Genomic DNA, 27443 nt, shown 5'->3' with positions numbered 1-27443 from the left:
AAGAGCATTAAGGGCGTGTCCGAATCCACTGATGCTATTTCAAGGAAGGAAAAATACGCTTTTGCGCTGCGGCGCATGGTCTAATAGTGTTGTCCTTATTCTTTTCATGAGTTATGGGTGTGTTTTGAGCATAACATGCATTAAACTAGTCTCATCTCCCACTCCCTTTAAGAGTGAGTTGCGTCACACCATGGCGCACTTGCTATTTGCATGGCGGACTTTGTAAGTGGAAAAACTGAACGCTTCACTAGCAAGAAAACAGTTAAACAGACCATCTGGAGCGCGAGGATGAAGAATGAGTCTCCTTTATTCTGCCTCTTTACTTTCTCTTTCTCTTCACTTCTTCACTTTTGTGGATAAGGAAACAGTGTTGTACGTGCTCCACTAAGACATCCATCAGCCTACATATTTAATTTTGTTAGTTAAGTGCAAAAACTTTGTTTTAAAACTATTTCTAAATTCAGTTCTAATTTCCAGCAAACAAATAAATGAACAATGATAATAAAGTGTGGTCAAAACACTGAGTTCTATCCTATTCTTTTGCCCCATATGGTGCAAAACCCGACAGGTGGACAAATCTAAACTTGTTTTTAATAAAACAAATATAACTATGCATATAATTAATAATAATAACTATACAAAAGCAAGTTGTAATGAATAAACTGAAAACTGTAAAGATATTTGTGTATTGCTATACATCCTGTGTCTATTAAGCAATGTGTACACGTTTAAGTCGCACAACTAACTCTGCGCTGGACAGAGACATGCTTGCAGCTGGTCATTTGCACAGTCTATTTTAGTTCCTTAAAATAGTAAAGCACAATGCACCTGAACACACCTCCATCCAAGACTGGCACACGAGTCCACAAAGTGGCACAAATGGATTTGCCATTTAAACAACATGGCGCAAACCGGTCTTGCACCTTATTGTGGCGGGTGTATGATAGGCCTTATTTTGTTTAAAAATTTAATTACATTTAACCACACTTGGGAAATATTAAAAAAAAAAAAAAAAAAAAACAGAATTAAAAGCTTCACAGGAATGCTAATAATTTTGCCTTCACCTGTAAATAAATACAGTGCTCAGCATATATAAGTACACCCCTCACGGATCTCTCATTTACATGAATATTTTCCATCATATACATTAGTTCAGTCAGTGCTGAAGCCAAATCTGGAGCATATCTAACAAAATAACTTATGATAACGGTCCAAAATGAGTATCCCAAACTTTTGTAGGGGAAAAATATTAAACACATTTTTCAACAATAGCAAAAAACTAAAGAAACAAAAAATATATAAAAGTTTGCAGAAATGTTGTAATTTGTAACTTATTTTTGCAATATTTGCATCAATTTAAATGTATTATCTTTACATTCATAAAGATGTTCTGTATCTAAAATATTATTTTGATAAATGTTTCTGTTTGATAAATCAGTTTTGTTCACTGAAAATGGATAAAAATATTCATTTTCGAAATGGGGTGTACTCTTTTATGCTGAGCACTGTGTATATTGGAAGGTGAAGTGTGCAATATCTAACACCAGCAAACATAAAAGCAAAAATAATGGTCTTTAAAAAAAATGATGGTAAAATTATTAGTCAGATAGACAGATAGTCATGTCCCCAAACTCCCCCCACTGGTTGAGCTGATGCTGTTAAACTCCTAGATGCAAAAACAAACAGATTTCAATTCCTTTTTGTGCCACTAGGGGCAGAAACGGCACACTCCACCTTTAAAAAATATCACCACACACAAACATCAGCGTTTAAGTGTGTAAAGCAACAGTAAGCACAGCATAAAATGTGCATTCTGAGAAAAGCCAATCTAAAAATATGATTGTCAAAGGCGTGTTAAAATATGTTGAGAGTAGAAGATATGAATTCCTTCAAGTTTCATATAGTAGTCAAACTCACTTTGTTTAGCCACAACACATGGCTAAGTTTGGACATTGTGCCTTCAGTGTGTTTTGGTTAATGTTTATCCGTTTAGGGATTGAGTCACCATTATCACGTGCTGCGGGTTAGACATAAACCACTGCGTCAAATCAGTCTTTCCTCTTTGGGTAGTTTGAGGGCGTCTGGCGCTTCTACACTTCTGGCTCCCGTCTGCTCCTCTGCGCTGGGTCGATACGTGCCCTCTGTCTGTCTCTTCTTTTTCACCACGCAGAACAGAAACACCAGAACCGCCGTCAAAATAGCCAGCAGGCCCAGCACCACAGTTGGTACAACGATGGCCACAATATTAGGTCCCTGGACAAAGAAAGAAATGTGAGAATGTTTATCATTCAAAATGAGGCAATTACAGGATGGAAAAATCTGATGTTTTCAGACTATGACATGCCAAAGAATCCCAAGACTTTAAGGTGGAAATTTAATTTAAAAATTCAGAAATAAATACAACAGTGTGGATGATTACACTGTGTGTATTATAGTATCTAGAACACTCTGATAATAAATTCTACTGCATACTGTAGTATTCAAACTAGTGAATTAATAAACTCTAATAAATACTGTTGTACACTTTAGTTTAACTACAATAAACTGGTGTATTGCAGTGAAATCTACAGTATTGGCTATTTGGTTTCTGTTACTATGCCCTTGTTAAGTCTGACATTAAGCTTCTGGGTCCAAGCACTCTATCAAACTGTGTGGAGAGACTCAACAAATGAGTCTCAACAAATGAGCAACATAATGTACTTTTGAGGATTTTTTAGTTGAGAATGTAGCGCGTCAGCAGCCATTAGCCTGTCTTTGAGCAAAGACGGTTGACATAAGCCCCTTTCACACATACAGACCTTTCCGGAAAATTGCCGGCAATTTTCCGGAAAGGTTGTATGTGTGAACAGGTCCTTTTTGAAAATACCGGTAAATTCGTTCTGGCTATTTTCCAGAACGAGAAGTTGTAACATTACCGGCAATTTGCCGGAATGCTGCGCTGTGTGAACGCAAAAGGAAGATTACCGTAATAAGCGCGTGCACGTCTAGAACGTGCTGACGTGAGACGTCTGCTTTAGCAAATTACAACAGTCAGACGCATTTACGTCCGCGCGGTTTGTGAGAATAAAAACCTTTGAATATTTTTCCAGACACATTTAGCTGCTAGAAGTTAGTCAGATCACGTTTATATGTTCTTCTTTATGCCAACTGTGTAAATAATCATCGATGAGATGCTTATGATAAGCCGTTGTTTGTTTACCTTCAAGCTTTGCGTGTGCCTGTGAGCGCCTGCACACGCACATATTATGAACATCTCGACATGCGAAAGTGATCCTGCGAAAGTTGTTCACAATATTGATCATCCACAGAGTTTGTAATTTAGGCAAATGTTTACAAATACAAGCGCAGCCGTTTAAAGCTCATTTGTGGTGAATGATGTCAGAATTTATCGGTATTTTGGAATGGATGTGTGAATGCTTTTTTCCGGAAAATATCCGTAACGTCCTCGCCTGTGTGAACAGCGCTTTTTTGAATATACCGGTAAAGTCGTTCCGGAAATTTTCCGGATATTTACCAGTATTACTGTGTTAAAGGGGCTATAGTCTATCCACAAAATGGCGACAGGGCCGCATAATAAGCCCTTAGAAGATTAAAGTGGCGTAATTTCTAACTACACCTTGGTAAGTGATATTCTAAGTCGATCACTCTCTTTTGCATGTTGTGGTGCTGTATTTAAACCATATAACTGTGGCGTATTTAGTGTGAGATGGGACTCACACATCAGAAATGCGTGTTGTGTTGGCAGAAAGAAAGAAGAAATGCCCCTATGTGTTTAGTGTTTTTCCTTATCGCTGCTGTTTTCAGGGTTAATTATTGTGACATCCCGATTGCAACAAAGAAATACTGTAGACTTTAATAGACTAATACTGTAAGGAGATATGTCTGTAGATGGATGGCATTTCATGTCACGTTCTGCCCTGTAATCTTAAAATGTCAGCAAAATCAGCTGTTTTTGTCATCACTTTAGACATTAGAGCTAGAATTTGAAAGATTCTCTATAGCGTAAAGTGATGTTGGTGAATTAGTAATGGCTTCTGATGTTTTTGACGACAGCTGCACGTGGATAGTGGAAAAAAGTAGTTGCTAATAAAAAAGGGTTCTTAGACTCCGTATTTGATTTACTTTTTTATATACACTATTATGTCGTCGAACTGTTGTATAAACACAATATGTTTAGCCACAGACAGACAGACAGACAGACAGACAGACAGACAGACAGACAGACAGACAGACAGACAGACAGACAGACAGACAGACAGACAGACAGACAGACAGACAGACAGACAGACAGACAGACAGACAGACAGACAGACAGACAGACAGACAGACAGACAGACAGACAGACAGACAGACAGATAGATAGATAGATATAGATAGATAGATAGATAGATAGATAGATAGATAGATAGATAGATAGATAGATAGATAGATAGATAGATAGATAGATAGATAGATAGATAGATAGATAGATAGATATCCATGCTTAATATCCGATGGCCAGAAAGTGATACATTTTTTTATAAATGGAGCAAGGTGAAAGTCTAGAGACTGTTGTGTACACCATGATTTTATATAAAATTCACTTTAATGTGTGAGATGACTAAAAAATGGTCATAAACGAATATTTACTCAATTCAAAAGAGCATAAGCTTGAGCCCAGAAACAGTATTTATACGTCACCACTTAACAAGCTGTTGTATTACTATGGCAACTATGAAATTGCCACAAAATATTGACTCTAGTAGTTTACTAAAATTATAGTATTTACTAACATTTATTTCAATGTTAGATCTTTGATACAACAATAACAAAAAAAAATCTGTTTAACAGAAAGAATATTTTTCAACACATTTCTAAACATAATAGTTTTAATAACTCATTTCTAATAACTGATTAATTTAACTTTGCCATGATGACAATAAATATTTTATTAGATAAATTTCAAGATATTAGAATTCAGCTAAAAGTGCAATTTGAAGGCTTAACTGGGTTTATTAGGCTAACTAGGCAGGTTAGGGTAGTTTTGCAAATCATTGTGTGATAATGGTTTATTCTGTAGACAATCGAAAATATATATATAGCTTAAAGGGGCTAATAATATTGACGTTAAAATGTTTTTTTTTTTAACTGCTTTCATTCTAGCCACAATAAAACAAATAAGAATTTCTCCAGAAGAAAAAATAATTATCGGAAATACTGTGGATATCCCTTGCTTTGTTAAACATAATTTGGAAAATATTTGAAAAAAATGTAATAAAAAAAGATCAACAGGAGGACTAATCATTTCGACTTCAACTGTATATCCAGACTTATGCAGACTAAACACCAAGGATTTTTTTCTATTGGCCCAGTTACTTCAGTAAATAGATTTTAAAAAAGTCTGACAGCTGTTGTGAATTGTATCTCTTTGCAATAATAAAAAAAAACACTTGAAAAAATATATATATATTTTTAAAGTTGAGATGAATTATTGGTGATTGGGTGTCAGGCTGACTGGCTAGTTTTACTTAGACATAGAGAAATTAGGACCTGTTTAAAACTATTTAAGACCTACAACACAATATTTCTGTGAATTTAAGACTTTTTAAGACCCTGCAGACACCCTGATATCTCAGAATAAATAAATACTGCAATGTAAAAAATTTTCAATATTGTGCAGCCCTAATTTTGTGACAACACAAAAATAAACGATAGCCAATAATATGAAACAGTACACTTTCTAATTCATCATACGATTTGAGGGTCTGAGATTTAGAAATTGTCTCAAATGAACTTCATCTTGGTTTCACAGAAAAAGTGATTTATTCAAACAGAATTCATACCAAAAGCATGGTATTAGTGTCTTAGCAATTGAGGGAAAAAAACAAACAAACATTTTAATTCACAGGCTGAGAAATGGATAAAGGAAAGAAACGTACAACTAAACCTTGAAAAATCTGTACTTACCGTACTTTCTGGGGAGGATGTCGTAAAGCTGGACATTGTGGAATTTTCCCCTGAAAAAAAACACACACACACACACACACACACACACACACACACACACACACACACACACACACACACACACACACACACACACACACACACACACACACACACACATTTCATGTCACAGCACTATTACACGCACCAGTGTCACAGTGCAAGCTATTAAGAAGCTAAAAGACATGTGAAAGAGAAATTAATTATAATAATAGAGGAATTTTATATTCTTGTCTAAGAAATGGCTGTCTGTTCTGTGATGGTGTAGTACAATTGATATAATTTACAGCAACAATCAGTCCAGGGTTTATACATGTCACTGTTTTTCTCAGAAAATACATTTGTAAAAGATGATGTTGTTGACTTGAAAATGGCACCAGAAGTTGGTAACAACCAAAGTAATCCATACATACAAAAAAAAAACTAAATAGTTTAGAAATTGAGCTATGTGTTATAAAATGAAATGACAAGGTAAAAGTATTGAGTACATGAAGAAAGGGAGGTGTAAAAAGGCATGGAAAGCCCAGACAGTAGTTGAAATCTCTAAGTAGCTAAAAAACAGCCTTGCCCCTCATCAGTGTAAATTAATATTAGCTGCTTCAGTCTCAGCACCTACAATACCAGATGATAATGATGAAACCAGGGTGGACATTTTTACAAGAAAATGGTCAACTGGTTGCAGAAAGAGAAAATAAAGCTGATAGAATGGCCTAGCCAGCCACCTGACCTGAACCCAATAGAAAATGAGATCTAAAAGCTACGGCTGTGCAATTAATCGAAAATCCGATTTCGATTATGGCTTCTAACGATTATGAAAAACCATTAATCGAGATAAACGATTATTCCATTATTTATCGCCCCTTTCCAGTTATACTCACTTGTTGCTCTTAAAAGCGCGAAAGACCGTATGCTTATGTGCATGTTTGTGGCGCACAGACACAGTCAGAAGCATGCGGTCAGCACTTGGTCTCATTCGCACATTGCAATGAGCAGAGAGCACACACATCTTAAGTCATTAACATGAGCGCTTTAATTTTCAAATAGGTATCAAAACGCAGTGTTTAGTGATTATTCATATTAACCCTCATTTGTGTAATAACCAAACGAGTTAAGAATCAAAAGACGCGTGAAAGCGAAACCATTAAAGTGACAGAGCACAATAGCTGCCCCCTGTTTTATCATGATTAATAAAACAACGAGAAAATCCCTCTTTGCTCTTGACCGAAGGACTTTTGTATCTTAAGTGTTTTTCTTACAGTGAAGATGCTAAAAGCACAGTTTGTTTCATATTTTTATTTTATTGTATTGATTTCTCTTTCCTTTGCAGGGAGGAAAATAATATATGCAGTTGAAGTCAGAATTATTAGCCCTCCTGAATATTAGCAACCCTTTTCCTCCCCAATTTCTGTTTAACGGAAATAAGTTTTTTTTTCAACACATTTATAAACATAATAGTTTTAATAACTCATTTCTAATAAACGATTAATTTTATCTTTGCTATGATCACAGTACATTATATTTTAGTAGATATTTTTTTAAATACAAACATTCAAATTCAAAGTGTGATTCAAAGGCTTAGGGTAATTAGGCAAGTCATTGTATAACAGTAGTTTCTTCTGCAGACAATCAAAATATATATTGACTAAAGGGGCTAATAATATTGACCTTAAAAGAGTTTTCAACATATTTAAATCTGCTTTTACTCTAGTCAAAACAAAACAAATAAGCCTTTCATTAGAGCAAATACTGTAAAAATTTGTTGCTCTGTTAAACATAATTTGGGAAGTATTTATTTTTAAAAAATTCTCAGGAGCGCTGAGAACTAATAATTAACTAATAATCGTTTGGAATGATCGTGATTACAATTATGACCAAAATAATCATGATTATGATTTTTACCAAAATCGAGCAGCCCTACTAAAAACTCAAAGTTGATAGATGAGACCAACAGAACTGTCAAGATTTTTAGACTTTTGAAGATTTAAAAAAAAAAAAAAAAAAATTCACAACTGAGCAATGTATGCAACTCCAATAAACATCTCTCTCTAAACATCTAATTCTAAACAACTTTGAGGGATACGGACACCATTGTCGATGTTAGGTGGTTGTTCTTGTTGCTTACTTATGGAGCTAGATTTGTTTCTTTATTATTTAATCAAAAATATTTAGTTTTAAAGAAAAATTAAGTATGTAGTAATTAAAAAATTAAAGATTTCAAATAAAAAACATGTTTAATTTAAGAACTTATGTCAATGATTGTCCTCTTATGTAGTTACCACAATTTTCATTGCACACTCATTAATTTTGCTCACTTTTCTGCTGTCTTTTATTGCACATCTAGAATCTTTGCTTCCAGGTTGAAATGTTTTGCTTGTGAGTTGAAAAGTTTTGAACCCATGAATGCTGGGTTGTTTTTGTGCCTTTATTATTCAAACAAACATATGAAGTTTTTGACCAAAACTAGGTACAATGTAATTAAAAAATAAAAGATTTCAAATAATAAAAAACATTTATTTAAAAAAAATAAATAAATAAAAATCACACTGCAAAAAATAAACTATTGCCATTTTATGCAGTTACCACCAGATTAATTCATTGTGTGCTCATTCATTTTGCTTTCGGTTTTGTTTCATTTTTGCGGATCTAAAATCTTTGCTTTTGAGTTGAAAAGTTTTGCGAGTTGAAAACTGCAGCTCAGTGGGCGGGATCTTATGAAACACCTTATTCTATTGGTCATCTTGATTGAGGGCACAGGTGGCCACGCCCATTACATTTTCACGCAGTTGGAATTGTCTTCCGTGACAGGAGAGAGCTAATGGCTAGCAGCAGGTCTTCTTTAAGGTAAGTTAACTGAAACTGTATAATAACTTGTGTATTACCATCCACATTTCCCATCTGATTATGTTACGACTGCTAGTATTAAACTTTGTCTAGTCAGATTAGCTGTATGTCCACCATGTCCATCTGGATGCAGACGCGATGGAGAACACAGTTGTGCACGTCTCAGCTGTGCACATACTTTTGAACACATGTATTGTTAATATCTTGTACGTATTTCATCTAATGTTAGTCAATCGACAGTATTCATCAGTATCACTGACTAGACAGAGTTTAGGAAAAAGTGGATGGTAATATACAAGTTATTATACACTTTCAGTTAACTTACCTTAAAGAAGACCTGCTGCAGAAAAAAAGTAAGTATTTAATACAATTTGATCTTTAATAGCACAATTTTACTAACAAATGTTGTAAACAATAAAATTGGACAATATCTATTTTCAAATTAATCAATACTGAATCACAAGCTTATGAATACTTATTCCTCATGGTAGGCTTGGGCGGTATTACAGTATTATGGTATACTGCAGGATCTAAAAATAGCAACGGTGTCAGTTTCAATACCGTTATACCATCATAAAATATTAAATATCCTTTATTTAATCCCTACAACGTATGTTATAATGGGACAGTGTGGAGGAGAGTGAGAGAGAAAGAGAGAGAATGAGAGGAAGAGGTGAAGTGACGAGTCGCGTTCTGAAGTGACCTGCAGTTTGGCAGTATTTCCGGTTTCGACTGAACGAGAAGGGAGACATGGTAAATATGAACTAGAGGTCTGCATTAGAGCGTATAGCGCATAAAGATCTTTGCCCGAACCCAGCGGGACCCGAAAAAATTCAAATGCTTGCATTAAAATCCATCCCTGCAAAGATGAAACAAATGATGACGGAGAAGTAAAAAAGTCACTAGTCAAGCCAGTCACTAGTTCAGAAGGAATGGTCATTCTAGCCGCCAAGGTATTTCGGCGGTCGCTTATACACTGCGTATTACGGTAGAGCGCTAAACCGCAAGCTGACAGGTAAAAAGACGAGGTGATTCGCAACATTGATAATGCTGTCATGGAAAATTAAATGGATATCCCTGTAACATACATCTCAGCACTCTAAATAGATGAAAACAAAATCCTACTTTTAAAGTTCAACTTCTAAAGTTCAACTTTTAAAGTTTATTTTTTAAACTTTTAATTTTACAAATCTTGCAAAATTAGCCAGATCAGAACAGAAAGGGTGGTCAGTGCTGCTGGACGCACCATCCTAAGTGCAGAACTGCGCTAAAGCCAGTGGATTTAATAATGTTTCTCCACAAAAACACGTAGCCTAATCTTGGTGAGAAAAGGGTTTTTAAATTATAAATGAATATTAATTAACCCATATGATCATATTCATAATGTATACAGGCTAATGTTGGCATTATTCTTTTAATATTCAGCTTCACCGTCGCCTTAAAGCCAGATTGTGAAAAGAAGTGGCAAAACAAATCTTGCACAGCCTTTATCTTAATTTCGTTATTGCCAAAATACCCGTCATCATTTAGAATTTATTTTATTTTAATTTGTTGTGCAAGACTTCCTTTCATTGGTGTGTTGGCCAATTTAAAAGGCTAAGTGCATGTACCTCGACCTATTTAGAATGCTGAGATGTTACGATGTTACAGAGGACTTATTTTACTTCTTTGTTTCAACTTCCAAGTGGCCTACGTTTGTTACGAATAAATTATGTTAAAACATATAAATGACTCATTCTTGGAAAAAAAGGCAAAAGAGCTGTGCGCATGTGCACATTTGTATAATGTCGGTCTGTAAACGGCTTCAGGCTTTTAAAAAGCTGTCAACCAAAATGTACCTGTCGGGCTCGACTCGAGCCCCATTACAGCTCTCTGTATTCCCGCTGCTGAACCGCGGGAGCCGTCCAGATTTTTTGTGGTGCAGGAGTAAATTTCCGAATAAATCGCAGGAGCAGTCGGTAACAATGGTGTAATTTGAAAGTGAGCGAGCACGCAAGCAATGCTCTCTCTCTATGTGTGTGTGTGTGTGTGTGAGAATAAAAAATGAGAGAGAGAGAAAGAGGGAGAGAGAAAGAGAGAGAGGGGTGTTGTGCGTCGCTTGGCTCTCTCTGTGTGTGTGTGTGTGTGTGTGTGTGTGTGTGTGTGTGTGTGTGTGTGTGTGTGTGTGTGTCTGCGTGCGGATAAAAGGTGTGTTCTGCGCAGAAGAATACAAATAAGACAAACAGGTGACGCTGTCTGAGCCTTACATTATAATTTTTTTTTTTATGCACGGTAATACCGGATAACGGGTAAAATATGGAGGAGGTTTGACGGTATCAAAATTTGGATACCGCCCAAGCCTCCCTCATGGGAATTCTAAAGTGAACTTAAAATTGACAGACTTGATCAAAGTTGATTTAAGGAGCTCACAACTAGTTTTTAAGAGATACAACGGAAACTCCCACTGGAGTGACTAAGCAGGCATTAATTAGGGACTAAACCGGAACAGTACGCACTAAAGGAAACCATGATGGCCATTTTAAGTTCATCAACATTCTTCTAGTGCATTTGTCATTTATCAAGTCTTAATGTCATATGATGTAGAGTAGAATCTATTCAGCTAAATATAGCTTTTTTTTTTTACAATGCACTGTAATATTTGTATAAATACAGCCCCAAATCAGAAAAAAAAGTTGAGAGAGTATGGAAAACACTAATTAAAAAAAGAAGGTAGTGATTTCCAAATTTACTTTGACTTGTACTTCATTGCAGACAATATGAACAGAATATTTCACGTTTTGTCTGGTCAACTTAATTTCATTTGCAAATATAAATCCTGTCATTCAGACCTGAACACATTTCAAAAAATTGGGTTAGAAGCAATTTAGGGCTAGTAATTAGGTAAATAATGATGTGATTTTAAAAAGGTGATGTCAACAGGTGTTTGTAATTATGATTTGGTACAAAAGCAGCATCCAAGAAAGCTCTAGTCCTTTAGAAGCAAAGATGGGCTGAGGATCGCCATTTTCCTTACATATACGTGAGAAAATTATTGAAATATTTAAAGCAATGTTCCTCAAAGAAAGACATCTGGATATTTCACCATCAGCAGTGCATAACATAAAAAATTCAAGGAATCTGGAGGAAGTTTAGTGTGTAAAAGACAAAGCACAAGCCTAAACTGAACTACCGAAATCTCAGATTGCTCAGGCTGCACTGAATCAAGTATCGCATTTATTTAGAAGCGGTATCACCACATGGGTTCAGGAGGACAGCAGCAAGAAGTTTGGCAGTGAACTATGACCTTATTTTAATGACAAATGTCTAAGAATACTGCTTTACGTTTTTATTTAATTTATACATACGCATTTGTTCATTTGTTTTCCATTTTCAAACGGAATAAAGGAAATGGAGAAAACGGCCGTTTTTCCGTTTTTCTTTTGCTCACGAGAAAACGAAAAAACAAGATTTTGGCTGGATTTTCGTTTTTTGGTTTAGGGTAGGAAAACGGATAAACGACTTTAAAATTCATTTTACACATGTAGGCGGTGCTGAAACGCCCACTTTCCTCTAATTGGTCAACCAAATCTGCGCTCGTGACGTCACCCTCAAAATAAAAGCCTTACACGCAGGCTTTTAATTATTATTATTTAATTATATATAAACAAAGTTTACATATTCTATCATTTGAACCACACACAGTTAGCAGGCTTACATTCATTGCGTATGTATGAATTAAATAAAAACGTAAATCAGCAGTATTCTTAGACATTTGTCATTAAAATAAGGTCATAGTTCACTGCCAAGCTTCTTGCTGCTGTGCACCTGATGCTGAACAAAGAAAGCCATTTCCGAGGAGCACCTGGTTTACATGATTGTTTCAGAGCTATTGTAGGCCTAAATAATAGCCTACTCTGTATAAAATAATAATTTATTATTATTATTATTATTATTATTATTATTATTATTATTATTATTATTATTATTAGGCCTATTATTATTAGTATTGTTATTATTATTATTTACTTAGTTATTCAATGGTTGTAAGAACACATTGGACCCTGCATGGGGCTATAATAAATGGTACCATTTGTTTCTATTGGATTTTCTCCTATTTTAATTTAATATATGCCTTTAGCCTATTGTAAATATTTATTTGATAATTAATACTTTTTTATTGCAACGTCAAAGTAGGCCTGTCTTATTATTATTATTTTTTGTTATTATTTTGTCATTGTTGTTGTTATTATTATTGTAGCAGGGACATAGCCACAGGTGTGGCAGAGTGTGCTGGTGCCACCCAAAGTGGCATCTTGCACTTGAAAATAGATGAAAAAAACTTGCACAGGCAAAAGTAATGATGAATGTGTTGAAGGAAAAAAAAAACATTCTAATTATTTGTTAACAAAATAGTGCAACATTATTCTCAGTCAGTGTAGGCTGAAAAAATTAAGATTGCCAGCATTTCAAGGGTGGTTTTATTTTTAGTTCATTGCTGTGACGCGCTATATTTCACTGAGGCTGCATGAGACTGCGCATCTTGCTTATTTTCTCTATTTTACATACAGAACATATCATACAGTCCAGGTTCTACCGTTCTAGTGAGTGTGGGGCATTGCTTTACAGTGGTAAAGTGGATTATTTCTTGGCAAATTCATAATGATTCACTTTGTTTAGTAATAAATTTCATAGTTATAAAATAACTACATTTCAAGAATATGTTAACACTTTCAACTATTTAGGATTATTTATTGCATCAAAAGTAATTTCAAAGTAACATTAAATGTACGTATAAACTGCTTAATTTGTGTGTGTAAACACCCTAGATGCAAAAAGCTTATTTAGACCAGAATAGGCCTACTAAATGCAACGGTCAATGTATGTAAACTTATGACCTAAAATGTCTTAAATAACTAAATTTAAGTCTTTTTAAGTTTTTAAATAATTTAAGTTTACCATAAATGATTTAAACTTTAAACTTCAAATTAACAGAGTATGGCAAATAAATTGTTTATTAAATGGAGGTCAAGTGTCTATCTTAATTATAATTATTAAATATTATGACACTATAATTCAGTGGTGTATTGGAGAGTACGCAGGCAACCTTTTAATTAATTAATTTTAAATAAGTGGTTTATCCTAAATAAAATGCAATGGGATCGGTGTGCAATGAATAGTTTGAAAACCCCTGGTTCAGACTAGACGAGCTAGCTGTCTGTGCGCTGCGCTAATAACTTGGCATTTGCTCTTTTCGGTGCTGCCAGATGCATTTATAGTGCATAAAAAAATAAAAAAGGTAATTCGGTAAAGCGCGCGATGCGCGCAGAAATAAGCGCACTATATGCATATGTCGAATTAAGTTCTCTTTTTCTTTAATCAAGACTTTTCCATTCGAGGAATTACAGTTATTAATAGCTTAGTCCTTATAAACGATCAGTTTATAAAATACACAATTTACGGATCAAGCCTAATGAAGAATAAGAAGAATATGCAACGCATTATGATCCTTGAATGATCAGAGCGCATTTATATAAACTATATATTTTATATAATCCATAAATATTAAAAAACATTATACATTTAAAGTAATGGAACATTATATGTTATAAAATCTAAACTATTATTTAGGCTACAGGCTAAATAAAGGCGCCTTTTCGGGGCTGTTCATCGCGTGCGTCAAAGAAAAGACATGACACAATCTCTATAAAAACTTGTTGTTTATTTACAATATCTAAAGGGATATAAAACATCTAATATGCATCTCCATTCTCAACGAGTTTCTGTGTTCTGCATCCTTCACAGACCGAGGTCTCATTCCGAGGTAATCTGTAAATATTCTTATTTGGTTCTGGCACATGCTTGATTAAAGGTGAAACTGACACAACTGGCGCAACGGATGATTTGTCATCTAGGGTGACTACAGTTATAATACAGGTTATGGAACTATTTCACTTTAATTTCATATTATTATTTTATTAAACAAACAAACTAGTTTTTGTTTTGGCTCTGCATGCAGCGTATTGGATCTTTGAAGCATTGCACTTCAAATGTTATTCCTTTTTTTTTTATTGTATTTTTAATATTTTTAATTATGAAACACAAAATTGGTTCTAAACAGATACATTTTCCTATAGGCTTTGATGAAGTGTATATTTTTGTTCACACAGGTCCTATACAAAACTGTGTGGATGGATGATTTGTTTCTCCGTGAAAATCACTCATTTAATAAGCAAAACAGGCCAAAATGTTGTTTAGCTTGCGTCAAACTGGATGGACAATTTACAAACATATTGAATACAAAGGCTGGTTATTTTATGCAATGAGGGACAATAGGCCTATTACAAATTAAAGAAAATTATTTGCATATTAAAACGAAAATAGGCTATATAATACAACAACAGATCCTACCTCGTAAGAAATGACTTTAGATAATGTAAATAAGCATCAAGTTTTTTTTTTTAGATTGTGTGTCTAATTCAGTAGTGTAGTGCGTTCGCGTGGGTTTCCTCAGGGTGCTCCGGTTTTCCCCACAGTCCAAAGACATGCGGTACAGGTGAATTAGCCTACCTAAATTGTCCGTACTGTATAAGTGTGTGTGTATGTGTGGATGTTTTCCAGAGATGGGTTGTGGCTGGAAGGGCATCCGCTGCGTAAAAACTTGCTAAATAAGTTGGCGGTTCATTCCGCTGTGGCGACCACAGATTAATAAAGGGACTAAGCCGACAAGAAAATGAATGAATAATGTGCAATACTAATTTAAAATACGTATCACTAACCTTATATGTGAAATAGCAGGGCCCGCTGTAGCACTTTCTCAAGAAGAGCAAATGTCAAATTATTAGCGCAACTCACATGTAGCGAGCTCATCTGTTTGTCGGAACTACTAGACACAATTTTCTTATCAACTATAATGTGTTTAATTAGTTAATTTGAAATTTATTTCATTATTCCAGCAATAATTGTTGAGTGAAAGAATGCGCTAGAAATATGCATTGCGGCTCCCTTTATTGTACAGGCTTATTGCACTTAAACTTTTTTAGGTTCGGCTCTCGAATTAGTAAGGTTATGAGTAAATGTTATTTAAAATATTTAAAGCCTGCCATCTAGCCTACAATAACAGCAAATTTAATAATAAAAAAAATAATAAGACAGGCCTACTTTGGCGTTGCAATAAAATAGTATTAATTATCAAATAAATAATTACAATATATAATTAAAATAGGAAGAAATAAATGAAAACAAATGGTACCCTTTGTTTTTATAGCAGGGCCCAAAGTGTTCTTATTCTGGTTCTGCTAACAACTATTAAATAGAAGGGGAAAAAAACACACCAAACAATAAAAACACTAGTAACTGATAATAATAATAATAATAATAATAATAATAATAATAATAATAATTATTATTATTATTATTATTATTATTATTATTATTATTATTATTATTATAAAGCCCTTGCTCTGAAATAATCATGCAAACCAGGTGCTCCTCGGAAATGGCTATCTTTGCTCTGCATCAGGTGCACAGCAGCAAGAAGCTTGGCAGTGAACTATGACCTTATTTTAATGACAAATGTCTAAGAATACTGCTGATTTACGTTTTTATTTAATTCATACATACGCAATGAATGTAAGCCTGCTAACTGTGTGTGGTTCAAATGAAAGAATATGTAAACTTAGTTAATATATAATTAAATAATAATAATTAAAAGCCTGCGTGTAAGGCTTTTATTTTGAGGGTGACGTCACGAGCGCAGATTTGGTTGACCAATTAGAGGAAAGTGGGCGTTTCAGCACCGCCTACATGTGTAAAATGAATTTTAAAGTCGTTTATCCGTTTTCCTACCCTAAACCAAAAAACGAAAATCCAGTCAAAATCTTGTTTTTTCGTTTTCTCGTGAGCAAAAGAAAAACGGAAAAACGGCCGTTTTCTCCATTTCCTTTATTCCGTTTAAAAAATGGAGCACAATATGCTGCATTCATTCAAGACATTGCAAAACCACATTCTACACACACATAAAAAAAATAATAATAATTCCAAACTTTTTTTCTGCAGTACAATTTTTCTTAAATACAGTTTATATTTGCAAATGAATCCCTGTTTAATTAAATAAGCAGTCATTTAAAGACTGCTATTATAAAAGTCTTTATAAATTCAGGTTAAAACTTTCTTATTTTTTTGACATTACATTTAAAGGTATTTACAAAGTAAATTTTAAGAATATGTTTTTTATCACTACATAATTTAGAAAATACTTTGAACAGGTAAAAAATGATTGTAAAAAATGTAGCATTAAATGTTGTATATAAATCATGCATATAATTGTATGAAAATTTCCCTATCTAACAGTTTAAAAATCATTTTGGCAATTCTACTGAATTGATTCAAATTCAGAGTTTTGTTTTTTCCTGGACATTTTCTATGCTTCTATGCTGCATATTACCCAATGTATACCTTTTTGGTAATTGTGCAGTTAATTTTTATATTGCATCTTCAGAAAGCTTTGGAACATTTTCTCACTCCAAAATTTTCACTACCGAAACACAATATATAATTCAATAAGAAGAGTCATATTAATTCAACAATATAGATCTAGCTTATAAATATATGTTTGCACAATTTTCAAATATGTTTTCACAGTTAAATCAGTAACAATTACATTTCTAACAATATTTTATTGGCCATTTATGACATTTGCTTGTATTCTGAATATTTTTTTTCATATAATCATAACTCATATTAATATTGAAAGTTAAAGATTCATTATATTATAAATAATCACTATCAAAACATCTTGGTTAATAATTTAGTGGATAAAACACCTCTGCAGCAAGCACACAGACACACATTTGACAGTAAATATCTGAAAACAGATATTCTAAACTGTGAGATAAGAGAAGAGATATGCACATTACAAATTGCTGTTGATATTGAGATTTACGGCTCAAAAAAATAATGGGTTTGAAAAGAAACACCCATTTTTGGAAACAATTTAAAATATAGCATCAAAAATGTAATGAGTCTCAGTTTTGTAAGCAACAACAAATCCATTTGATTTTTTTTTTCTACAGTGTAAAATCCCAAGATGTGATCACTGCACTGAGACAAGATGCATTTTAGAGGGTCAGAGAACAAATAAAGGTACAAACTGACAAATCAGTGATTAAACATGCTGATTAACAGCTATGAAAGTGAGGAAAAAGGAGGGGAAAGAGAGAGTGAGAGAGTGGGAGGAGAGAGAAAAATATGTTAATCATTTACAGGAGTAAACAATTCCTCAAGGGCAAAAGTGCAAAGATAACTTTAAAGAAGGAAAAAGAAGTTGTTGCCGGACTAATCAAGTGGCACATGTTTGTGTTTCAGCACAGCAGAAAATTTGCTGAATATGTTTATGGTTCACACCCTGTATGGATGTAAAAAATCCTACAAAACTAGTTTTTTGCTAAAAATCAGAAGCAAAATAAACATTTTGTGCAGTAGGCATGGTATAAGATTCTGATGGTATGACAACCTTGGATATAAATATCACGGTATTGAGATTACTGCTCTAATATATATTCTTTTTAAATGTGTGAAAAACTTTTTACCCTTTGTACACAATATATTTTAATTTGGGAAACATTTTAAATGTTTTGGAACAGTAAACATGTCAGGCTAAATAATTCAAATGAATTATGGACTTCTGTCTTCATTTACACAATTTCACAATTTAAAACAACATCTTTGGATATCTCTCCCGCTGGAGATACTGTTGTCCTAAAAGACGACAAAAAAATAAAAACATTTTTATTCATACATTAGAAATGGTATTACAGAAAATCTTGACAGTTTTAAAACCTTGACTTATCCAAACCGCTGTATACCTTGAACACGGTTATCACCCGTATAAAATAGGAAAGTGGATATATTTAAACTAAATTTGACATCAATATAATGAAGTCCAATTTATATTTAGAACTGTTTAAATTTAAGTTTTATTAATTTCACTTTTTTCTAAAACAAATACCACAATAATTACATTTTAAATGATTTCACTTTAAAGTGTAAAATTGTGTTCATTTGTTCATTTTACTTCGGCTTAGTCCCTTATCAGAGTCACCTCAGTGGAATGAAACTCCAAAATTCGTGTGGGAATTAATTTTTTTGTTGTTGCTGATAAATATTTTAATAAATATTTTTTGTGGCTTTTTATTGAGTCTTTTCGTCAACAGCTGATACCTGACCCAAATTTGCCTGCCAAAATATAGTGTTATATGAACTACTATTATGGTAAATTACAAATATGGTAAATTATATATATATATATATATATATATATATATATATATATATATATATATATATATATATATATATATATATATATATATATATATTAACATATTACGTTTTTGCGTTCCCTCTCAAAGATGTTTGCATTATTTTGCAAATATGTTTTGCGAAGGAACGTAAACAAATTTGATCATGCACCAGCCTACATTGTATTTTTTTCAGAAACCATTTCAATCAGATGTAGTCATGATAGAATACACTCCAACCTAGCCAAAGTAGTTTGCTGGGAGTTCGTTATACAAAGATAAAGACCATGTGGGAGGTGTTAGTTATGCGAAATCAAAGAGCGAGTGGTGCATGATTAATGTGCCAAAAAGTTATGCTAAGATGAAAAATGACTTGCAGGAGACACCTCCATTTCTGGGATATTATATCTCGTTTATGGGCATCAAGGAGCCACTACAAATCAAAAATATACTTAATAAAAATAAAGTTTTTAATTAACTGTTTGTAACCTTTATATTTTATTTATTTAGGTCGCAACAGTGGAATGAACCACTAACTATTAAAAGTATATGTTTTACGCAGCGGATGCCCTTCCAGCTGCAACCCAGTCCTGGGGAAAAGGCAAGGCAAGTTTATTCATATAGTAAATTTCAGTACACAGTGGCAATTCTAAGTGCTTTACATACACGGGTATAAAAAGACAAGTATAAGAAAATAAAAACAATTGATAAAAATGATTAAAAACAGATTAAAATGTGTTAAAAACAGGTTATAAAACAGTGAAAAAGAACAATAGTGCGATCTGTCAGACATATCACAGTGCACAATCAGTAAAGGCACAGCAAAACAGATGTGTTTTCAGTCTTAATTTGAACGTGCCTTATGTTGGAGCACATCTGATCATTTCTGGAAGCTGATTCCAGCAGCGAGGGGCATAGTTGCTGAAAGCCGATTCTCCCTGCTTTGACTGAACTCTTGTAATTTCTAGTTTATATGATCCTAATCTGTTGATCTGTTGGGTTTGCATTTAGTCAGCATATCTGTAATACTGTAATACTGTACTGAGGTCCTAGGCCATTTAGTGATTTATAGACAAGTAATAATACTTTAAAATCTATTCTGAATGTAACTGGGAGCCAGTGTAAAGACTTGAGGACAGGTGTGATGTGCTCGGAGTTTCTGGTTCTGGTCAGAATCCTGGCCGCAGCGTTCTGGATGAGCTGCAACTGTCTGACTGTCTTTTTGGGAAGGCCGGTGAGGAGGCTGTTACAGTAATCCACCCTGCTGCTGATAAAAGCATGAACAAGTCTTCACTGGAAACAAAGCATCTAAGTTTTGCAATTTTTTGAGATGAAAGTATGCTCATTTGCTAACTGCTCTGACATGACTATTGAAACACAGATCTGATTCCAGAGTCCTACCAAGATTGACCTTATTTTTTGTTGTTTGAACCTTAAAGCCAAGATATGATTTCACCTTGAGAACCTCATCCCTGTTCCCAAACGCAATGACTGCATAAACACACTCATTCACACACAACAGTCATTTACTACATCCACTAATTTAGTATTCAATTCACCCATAGCGCATATTTTTGGACTGTGGGAGAAACCGGGAGGAAACCCACACTAATATAGACATGACATGATAACCGTTTTTAAGGTATATTGCAGTTTGGAAAAGTCAAGGTTTTAAAACTGCCAAAATTTTCTGTTGAAAATGTTCAGATTTTAATATTCACGTTTGTTTGTTTTATAGGACAAGTATCTCCAGCAGAAAAGCTATACAAAGAGGCCATTTTTAATTGTAAAGAAATCTGTGTTTTTGAAACTAATGAAGACAGCAGAAGTCAATAATTCATTTGAATTATTCATGACATAATTACTGTTCCAAAATATTTTAAATGTTTCTTTAAATAAAATATATTGGCTGCGTTAGAAATCGCCTACCATTCAGTAGGTTCTACATTTAAATTAAAATTTACAACTCGACCGTAAGAAAAGTACGTTCTATACAGTATAAATATGCAGGTCTTGAAATTGCGACCGTTTTGGTAGCATATGCGGCCGAATTTTATCTATGCAACCTCAAAATTTATTTCGGAGCATTAGTGCAAGTGCATATAATTGTTGTCGTGCGACCAGTTTTCACAGCAAAATGTTCACCACATGCGCAGAATTAGAAGGCATTCACCCATTACGCATCTTTGCACCTAAAAACCCCAAACGCAGCGGTCAGGAATGGTTTAAACAGTTGACATGTCAACTTGCTGCTGTAAACAAAGCTCTTCTTATTGGCTCACTGCGCTAGAACAGAACGAGAATGGATTGGTTAATGTCAGCTGTCAGTTCTGATACGAGAGAATGAACACAACACTGACAGATGTAGTTTTAGAAACCACCTAAAGTTACAAATAATGACACGTCTGATTAGTGATCGTGTCATGAATGTCAATCCACCATATAAACTTTTCAAAGAGGGGATAAAAGACTTCCAGTGTTTAAAGTCTGCTATGAAAATGACTAAAGCATTCACTATAAAGCCGGACGTGGAACGGAGTTTTCAGGGAACAGTGTTTGCCACAGAATCTTCACATTAAGCACGAGATGTTCTAACATTATTTAATCGTCACAATGCTGTCAGTCGTGCAACTGATATTCCATGGAATCACCATCAAGCATGCATTCTCTGAGATGACACTAATATTGCAGCTCATGAAAAGACCGTTATTGCAATTAAGATGACATATGCATATAATAAGTTATATGTCAATATCATCTGTGCAATATCAGACATATCAGTTCATCTCATTCACGCCAAGCAGTACATTCGTGCAGCTGGCCGGTGAGCGCATGCAGATTTTTGTTTATTTATTACTTGTTATTAGTGTTGAATATATAATAGAATCTGTTAATATAAAACGTGCTGTTTAAATGATTTTTGGTGGCTGCGACTACATGTTGTCTGGTGCGCCTACATTTTTTAAGTTAGGAGCACCGGTGCTACCAAGCAAAAAGGTTATTTTAAGCCCTAATATGAGTAGTATGAATGGAACTTGGACATACTACAGATGCCATTTTGTCATCATCACATGATCTACCATCGTCAGTTTCGTCACTTCACTCCCAATCATAAATTCTCTCACGCTGCATCATGGGATCACGTAGTGTCCATTGGATGCACACTTCAGAATCTCACAAGAAGTAGTAAGTCATCTAGGTATATCTCGCATACTGATTTTCGAATTATATAATTTAGGACAAACTACACGGCTCGCATAATGTTTTTAGGGGTGTCAAAATGAATTGTTTCTTTGGTGCACCGCGATGCAAACGCAGACAATTCGGTATCGGTTCAGTAATAATCATTCATTCATTCATTCATTCATTCATTCATTTTCTTGTCGGCTTAGTCCCTTTATTAATTCGGGGTCGCCACAGCGGAATGAACCGCCAACTTATCCAGCAAGTTTTTACGCAGCGGATGTCCTTCCAGCCGCAACCCATCTCTGGGTTCCACACACACACTTATACACTACGGACAATTTAGCCAACCCAATTCACCTGTACCGCATGTCTTTGGACTGTGGGGGAAACCGGAGCACCCGGAGGAAACTCACGCGAAGGCAGGGAAAACATGCAAACTCCACACAAAAACGCCAACTGAGCCGAGGTTCGAACCAGCTACCCAGCGACCTTCTTGCTGTGAGGCGACAGCACTACCTACTGCGCCACCGCCTCGCCCTCAGTAATAATCATGACCGGTTTATTACAACACACCAGGCTACTTAAAAACGCAGAAACTGTGCACAATTTCACTGCGTGTGTGTGTGTGTGTGTGTGTGTGTGTGTTTTCTGGACAGTCTTTCACTGACACAGCAGAAGCCCCTATTTCTCTGCGATTGAGGAAATGAAAGTGAACTAATTTCTCTCTCTCTCTCTCTCTCTCTCTCACTGTGGCCCATTTCATCTGCTGGCGTAATTTTTCCTCTCGGCTGCTGGCATGACTTTTCCTCGCCTCTCTTTTCCGCTCGGCTATTACAGCGATACTTCTGGATATAGGTCTGCACCCGACCAGATTTCATGCGTCGTGGGAATAAATTTCCGAATAAAGCGCGGGAGTGGTTGGTAACTCTGGTGTAATTTGGTGGGGGGTCTCACAATATCGCTCCCGAGCGAGCAAGCTGTTTGGTGCGGTCTATGTGTGTATGTGTGTGAATAAAAGACAGCGTGATGCTGTGTGTCTATGTGTGTGTGTGTGTGTTTATACAGACAGCTTGTTATAGCTGACAAAGCTGTAACAACCCCCAGACATTTAAAAAAATAAATACATTTAAAAAAATATATATATTTTTTTTTTTTAAAAAAGAGTATATTTTAGAGTAATCAGTAGTAATCACAATACCATGAAATTGTGGAATTTTTAACCAAGGTTATTATACTGTCAGTAACTTATACAGCCCACGCCAATGCCAACATGGGGAGAACATGCAAACACTACAAAGAAATGCCAACTGGCACAACCAAAACTCCAACATTCTTGTAACCTTCTTGCAGTGAGGTGACAGTGCTAACCACTGAGACACCATGCCGCCCCATACTAATATATTTATTTAATGTGGTACAATACATCTAGCTGTAGAAAAAGTCCAACAGGTTAAATTCTATGCGACTGTTTTACTTTATGTTCAGGGGCAACATTGACACAGCTTCATTCTCCAAACAATAGATAAATTAATAAAAAGCATTTAAAACACATAACAAAAATATTAATATTATTATACAAATCTTGTTCTTATATGTCTCACTTGTTTAACTAACAAATATTAAATCACAAAGTTTATTTGTTCATTTATGTTAAAAGCATGTAATACAAAATTCATATAAATATTATATGCAAACTGAATAAATCTTATTTTTGAGTGTATGATTTGGGATGTCTATGTTAGGGAAAAAGACTATCTTAAGTTCTGTTTCATGGTAATTTTAACCATGCGGAATTATCACCATATTGGCATATCCGCTTCATTCCTTTAACTAGAGTCAATTCGGTGACCCCTTATACATTTACCTCAAACATACTCCACATACAGTTACAATAAATAGTTATAATATATTCTGTGTGTGTGTGTGTGTGTGTGTGTGTGTATATATATATATATATATATATATATATATATATATATATATAATTTATTTATTTTTTAATCTTACTATTGAGTACCATTTATGACCTCCTGACAATACCTAAAATGTTTTTGCAGAAAACTGACATGCTCGAGCTTGCCTGAAGTGTTCCAGACACAGTTTAGTACTAAATAAGTTAAAGGAGTGTTCCCCACATCTTGCGTTGAGATTAAGCTGTTCGAACGCAGTGAGCCTGAACAGTGAATCATAACCAGGACACTCTGAAAGTTCAGTTTCGGACAGGACTGACTGACTGACTGACTCACCCTGCGCCGAAACATTCCTGACGAGCAGCAGCAGAAAACTCCCTGCCAACAGCCCAACCTGCTGGATCATCTCCGGGATGGGCTCAATCTGCACCTCTACCCTCAACCAGAAGGGGCTGATGCTCCGGGTAGGGTGGAGCAGAGCGATCAATAAATCATCTCCAGGATCAAAGAATAAAAACAGTCCTATCTGCCTCTTGCAAGCTGCAAAAGAAGAGTGAAAACGTCTGTTAGAGAATTTGAAACTGCTCTGCAAATCTGATCGTTTACTAGTTTAAAATGCAAAACCACAACCAGAAAGGAACTGTTTTAATATAGGGAACTATTCAGCTCACTCTTTTTTTTGGTTATGATCTCGGATATTAAATTTCGGAATAAAATAGAAATTAAAAAAGACATTGGTCTATGCACTGGTTCACTGGAAAATGGGAAAGATAGTATTTAATTTTACAACATTTTCAAAGATACAACCATGGACCAAGGTATCAGTGGAGCTCTTTATGTGTCAAAAGTATTTTTGTAAAATGATCTATGGGGATATATCATGTCAAAAAGTCTTTTTATAATTTGTTTTACATCCAATGTATTTCTACAAAATTAATAATTCTCAGTGGGGCTGGAACTAACAATTATTTTAATAATCTAATAATCTGTCAATTTTTTTTGATTAACCGATGAATCGGATTTTTAAAAAGAGCATTCATTTCCAACCCTTAATTCAACAACAGAACTAAAACCTTTAGAAAGTGCACAAACATGCTGTCCTTGAACATTCTTAAGCTGTTATATTATTAATAATTTTAAAAACTTAGTAGTTTTGTCCTGTTTTCAATCTAAATATCTAAAAAAATCTTAAATCAAAATACATACTAGACACAAAGTAGCATAAGAAATTATGTCTTGTTTTATAAAAAAAAAACACCTCCAAATTAAGTGATTGTTTGCTTAAAACAAGCTAAATTATTTGTCAATGTGGTAAGAAAAATAATCTTAATGAGATATAATCTCAAACAGAAGATAAGCATCACTTAAGTTTCTCATGCCATTTTACTTGTCTAGTAATCTTAATTAAAAATTTGTTTTTAATATTTGGACTGGAAACGAGACAAAATGAGTAAGAAAAGCTTTTTTTGTAGTTTAGCTATACATGAAAAAGGCGAGTGAATAAAAACATGTCTTAAGTCTTGCAATGCAAAGTAACTATAACACCGCTTCGTTCCTTCTATTATTAACCCTTTCACTGGTGAGTTTCAAAGATTCTATCTGTAACTGGGAGTGAGTTTTTTTTTTTTTTTTGTTTAGCTGTGTCCTTTGAACACTGTGTAAGTGTGTATGAATGACAGATCACACTATTTTGTCCAGTGTGTGAATTATTGATGATGGGAGGGGGGCATCTTCGATAATAATATTTTGTGTAATACATGCTTCAAATGTATGTATTTATTTAAACTACATCTTACTTATTGATAAAATACATTTAAATTTTCAGAGCTTTGTGAGATATTTAGTATATTCTGACCTAATTAGCTATTTTCGGCTTACTTTAGGTCAAACTATACAAACTACACATCTAATTTTGCCTTAATGTAGAAACAAACATCTATTTTATGAGAAATCAGTCTTGTGAACTCTTATGGTGCCCTAAATCTGCCGGTTTTAAACTGTTTAATGATTTTTTTTCCTCGCTTAGACTGATTCACAATGGTATGAACCGTTTAAAGGGTAGTCAAATGAATGCCTATTATTTTAATTATTAACTTTATTTTTTTAAATACAGATTAGATTGAACTTTTTCTCAGATTCAAAGGGACCCCCTCATACATCTTGGTTTGGTGTCCTTTTGGGGGGATCACACCTTAATTGGGGAGGTGGGGGGTCCGTCCCCACCAAACCCCCACTGAAATTCACACCCGGATTCCATTTTTCATTGCTTTTATCCTCGTTTCTTTTATCCTCGTTTATGTAAAGCACTTTGAATTACCATTGTGTGTGAAATGTTCTATACAAATAAACTTGCCTTGAAAAAGAATTAATTATGGTTTTTCTTGCTGTGTGGCTCATGTGTAGTTTAAATCTCAATAAAATTATTGATTTCAGCAGCACTAAATACATACAGTAAAATTATATCAAAGTAAAGTTATTTTAGTGGGATTAATACTTCTGAGAAGAATATGTTTGCTTTTAAATACCATACAATCACATATTGAAACACAATTTGTCATCAATATTGAAGTATTTATATTTGTGAGATTTGTGTGTAATTATACATTTTAAATAATTTTCACATCTTCAATTAATTAAAATGGAGCAAATAATACAGTGATGCCAAAGTAAACACATGGCACCATTTCACAACCACTCATTAATGAAAAGTCATTGATCAGATACAAAGGTTTTGGCAGAAACATAAGTCATTACTGTTTAATATGAATACATTAGCATGTTGAATTCTTTACGAGGTTTAAAAATATAATTGTGTAACTTATTTCCAGGTTAGACATATTCAAGATGTAAATGAAAACTGTTTAATATAGGTATAGCAGCTAATCATAGAACCATGTTTATTTTCTTGATCCACTTCACACGACAAGCACATTCATCCAGCTTATTTGTGTTGCTAAGCAAACAATTCGTGTCACATAAACAAAACACAAACTCATAACGTTACCTGTATGTTCACCTTCATAATCCTCGAATATTTTCCGACTGTATGTAAACTAAATGTCCAGTAGATCCACCACAGGTCGCTTCCGCCTCACCTTACTGGTGAAATGAAGTATTTAAACCGAATCTAGCTCGACACCCCGGCGTCCTGCGCATAATAACGCATTGTCCTTCGAGATCCTGTCCTGCTTTTTTCAAAGGTGGTCTTGTGCGCCTGGTATTTACCAGTTGTATTGAGTGAACG

At 34.4% G+C, this 27443-nt stretch overlaps 1 protein-coding gene across 1 annotated transcript; it reads right to left on the bottom strand.

Moving 5' to 3' along the window:
- Positions 1-289: 289 nt before the first annotated feature.
- Positions 290-27443, bottom strand: crb3a (crumbs homolog 3a). The gene is given in 4 exon segments (NM_001045322.1): positions 290-2253; positions 5947-5996; positions 24536-24739; positions 27204-27443. Coding segments are annotated over 3 exon segments (330 nt in total). The 5' UTR covers positions 24606-24739; positions 27204-27443; the 3' UTR covers positions 290-2043.

Source organism: Danio rerio, chromosome 3 (assembly GCF_049306965.1).
Source record: "Danio rerio strain Tuebingen ecotype United States chromosome 3, GRCz12tu, whole genome shotgun sequence".
Lineage (NCBI taxonomy): Eukaryota > Metazoa > Chordata > Actinopteri > Cypriniformes > Danionidae > Danio > Danio rerio.
This window is presented reverse-complemented; position numbering and strand designations above follow the sequence as displayed.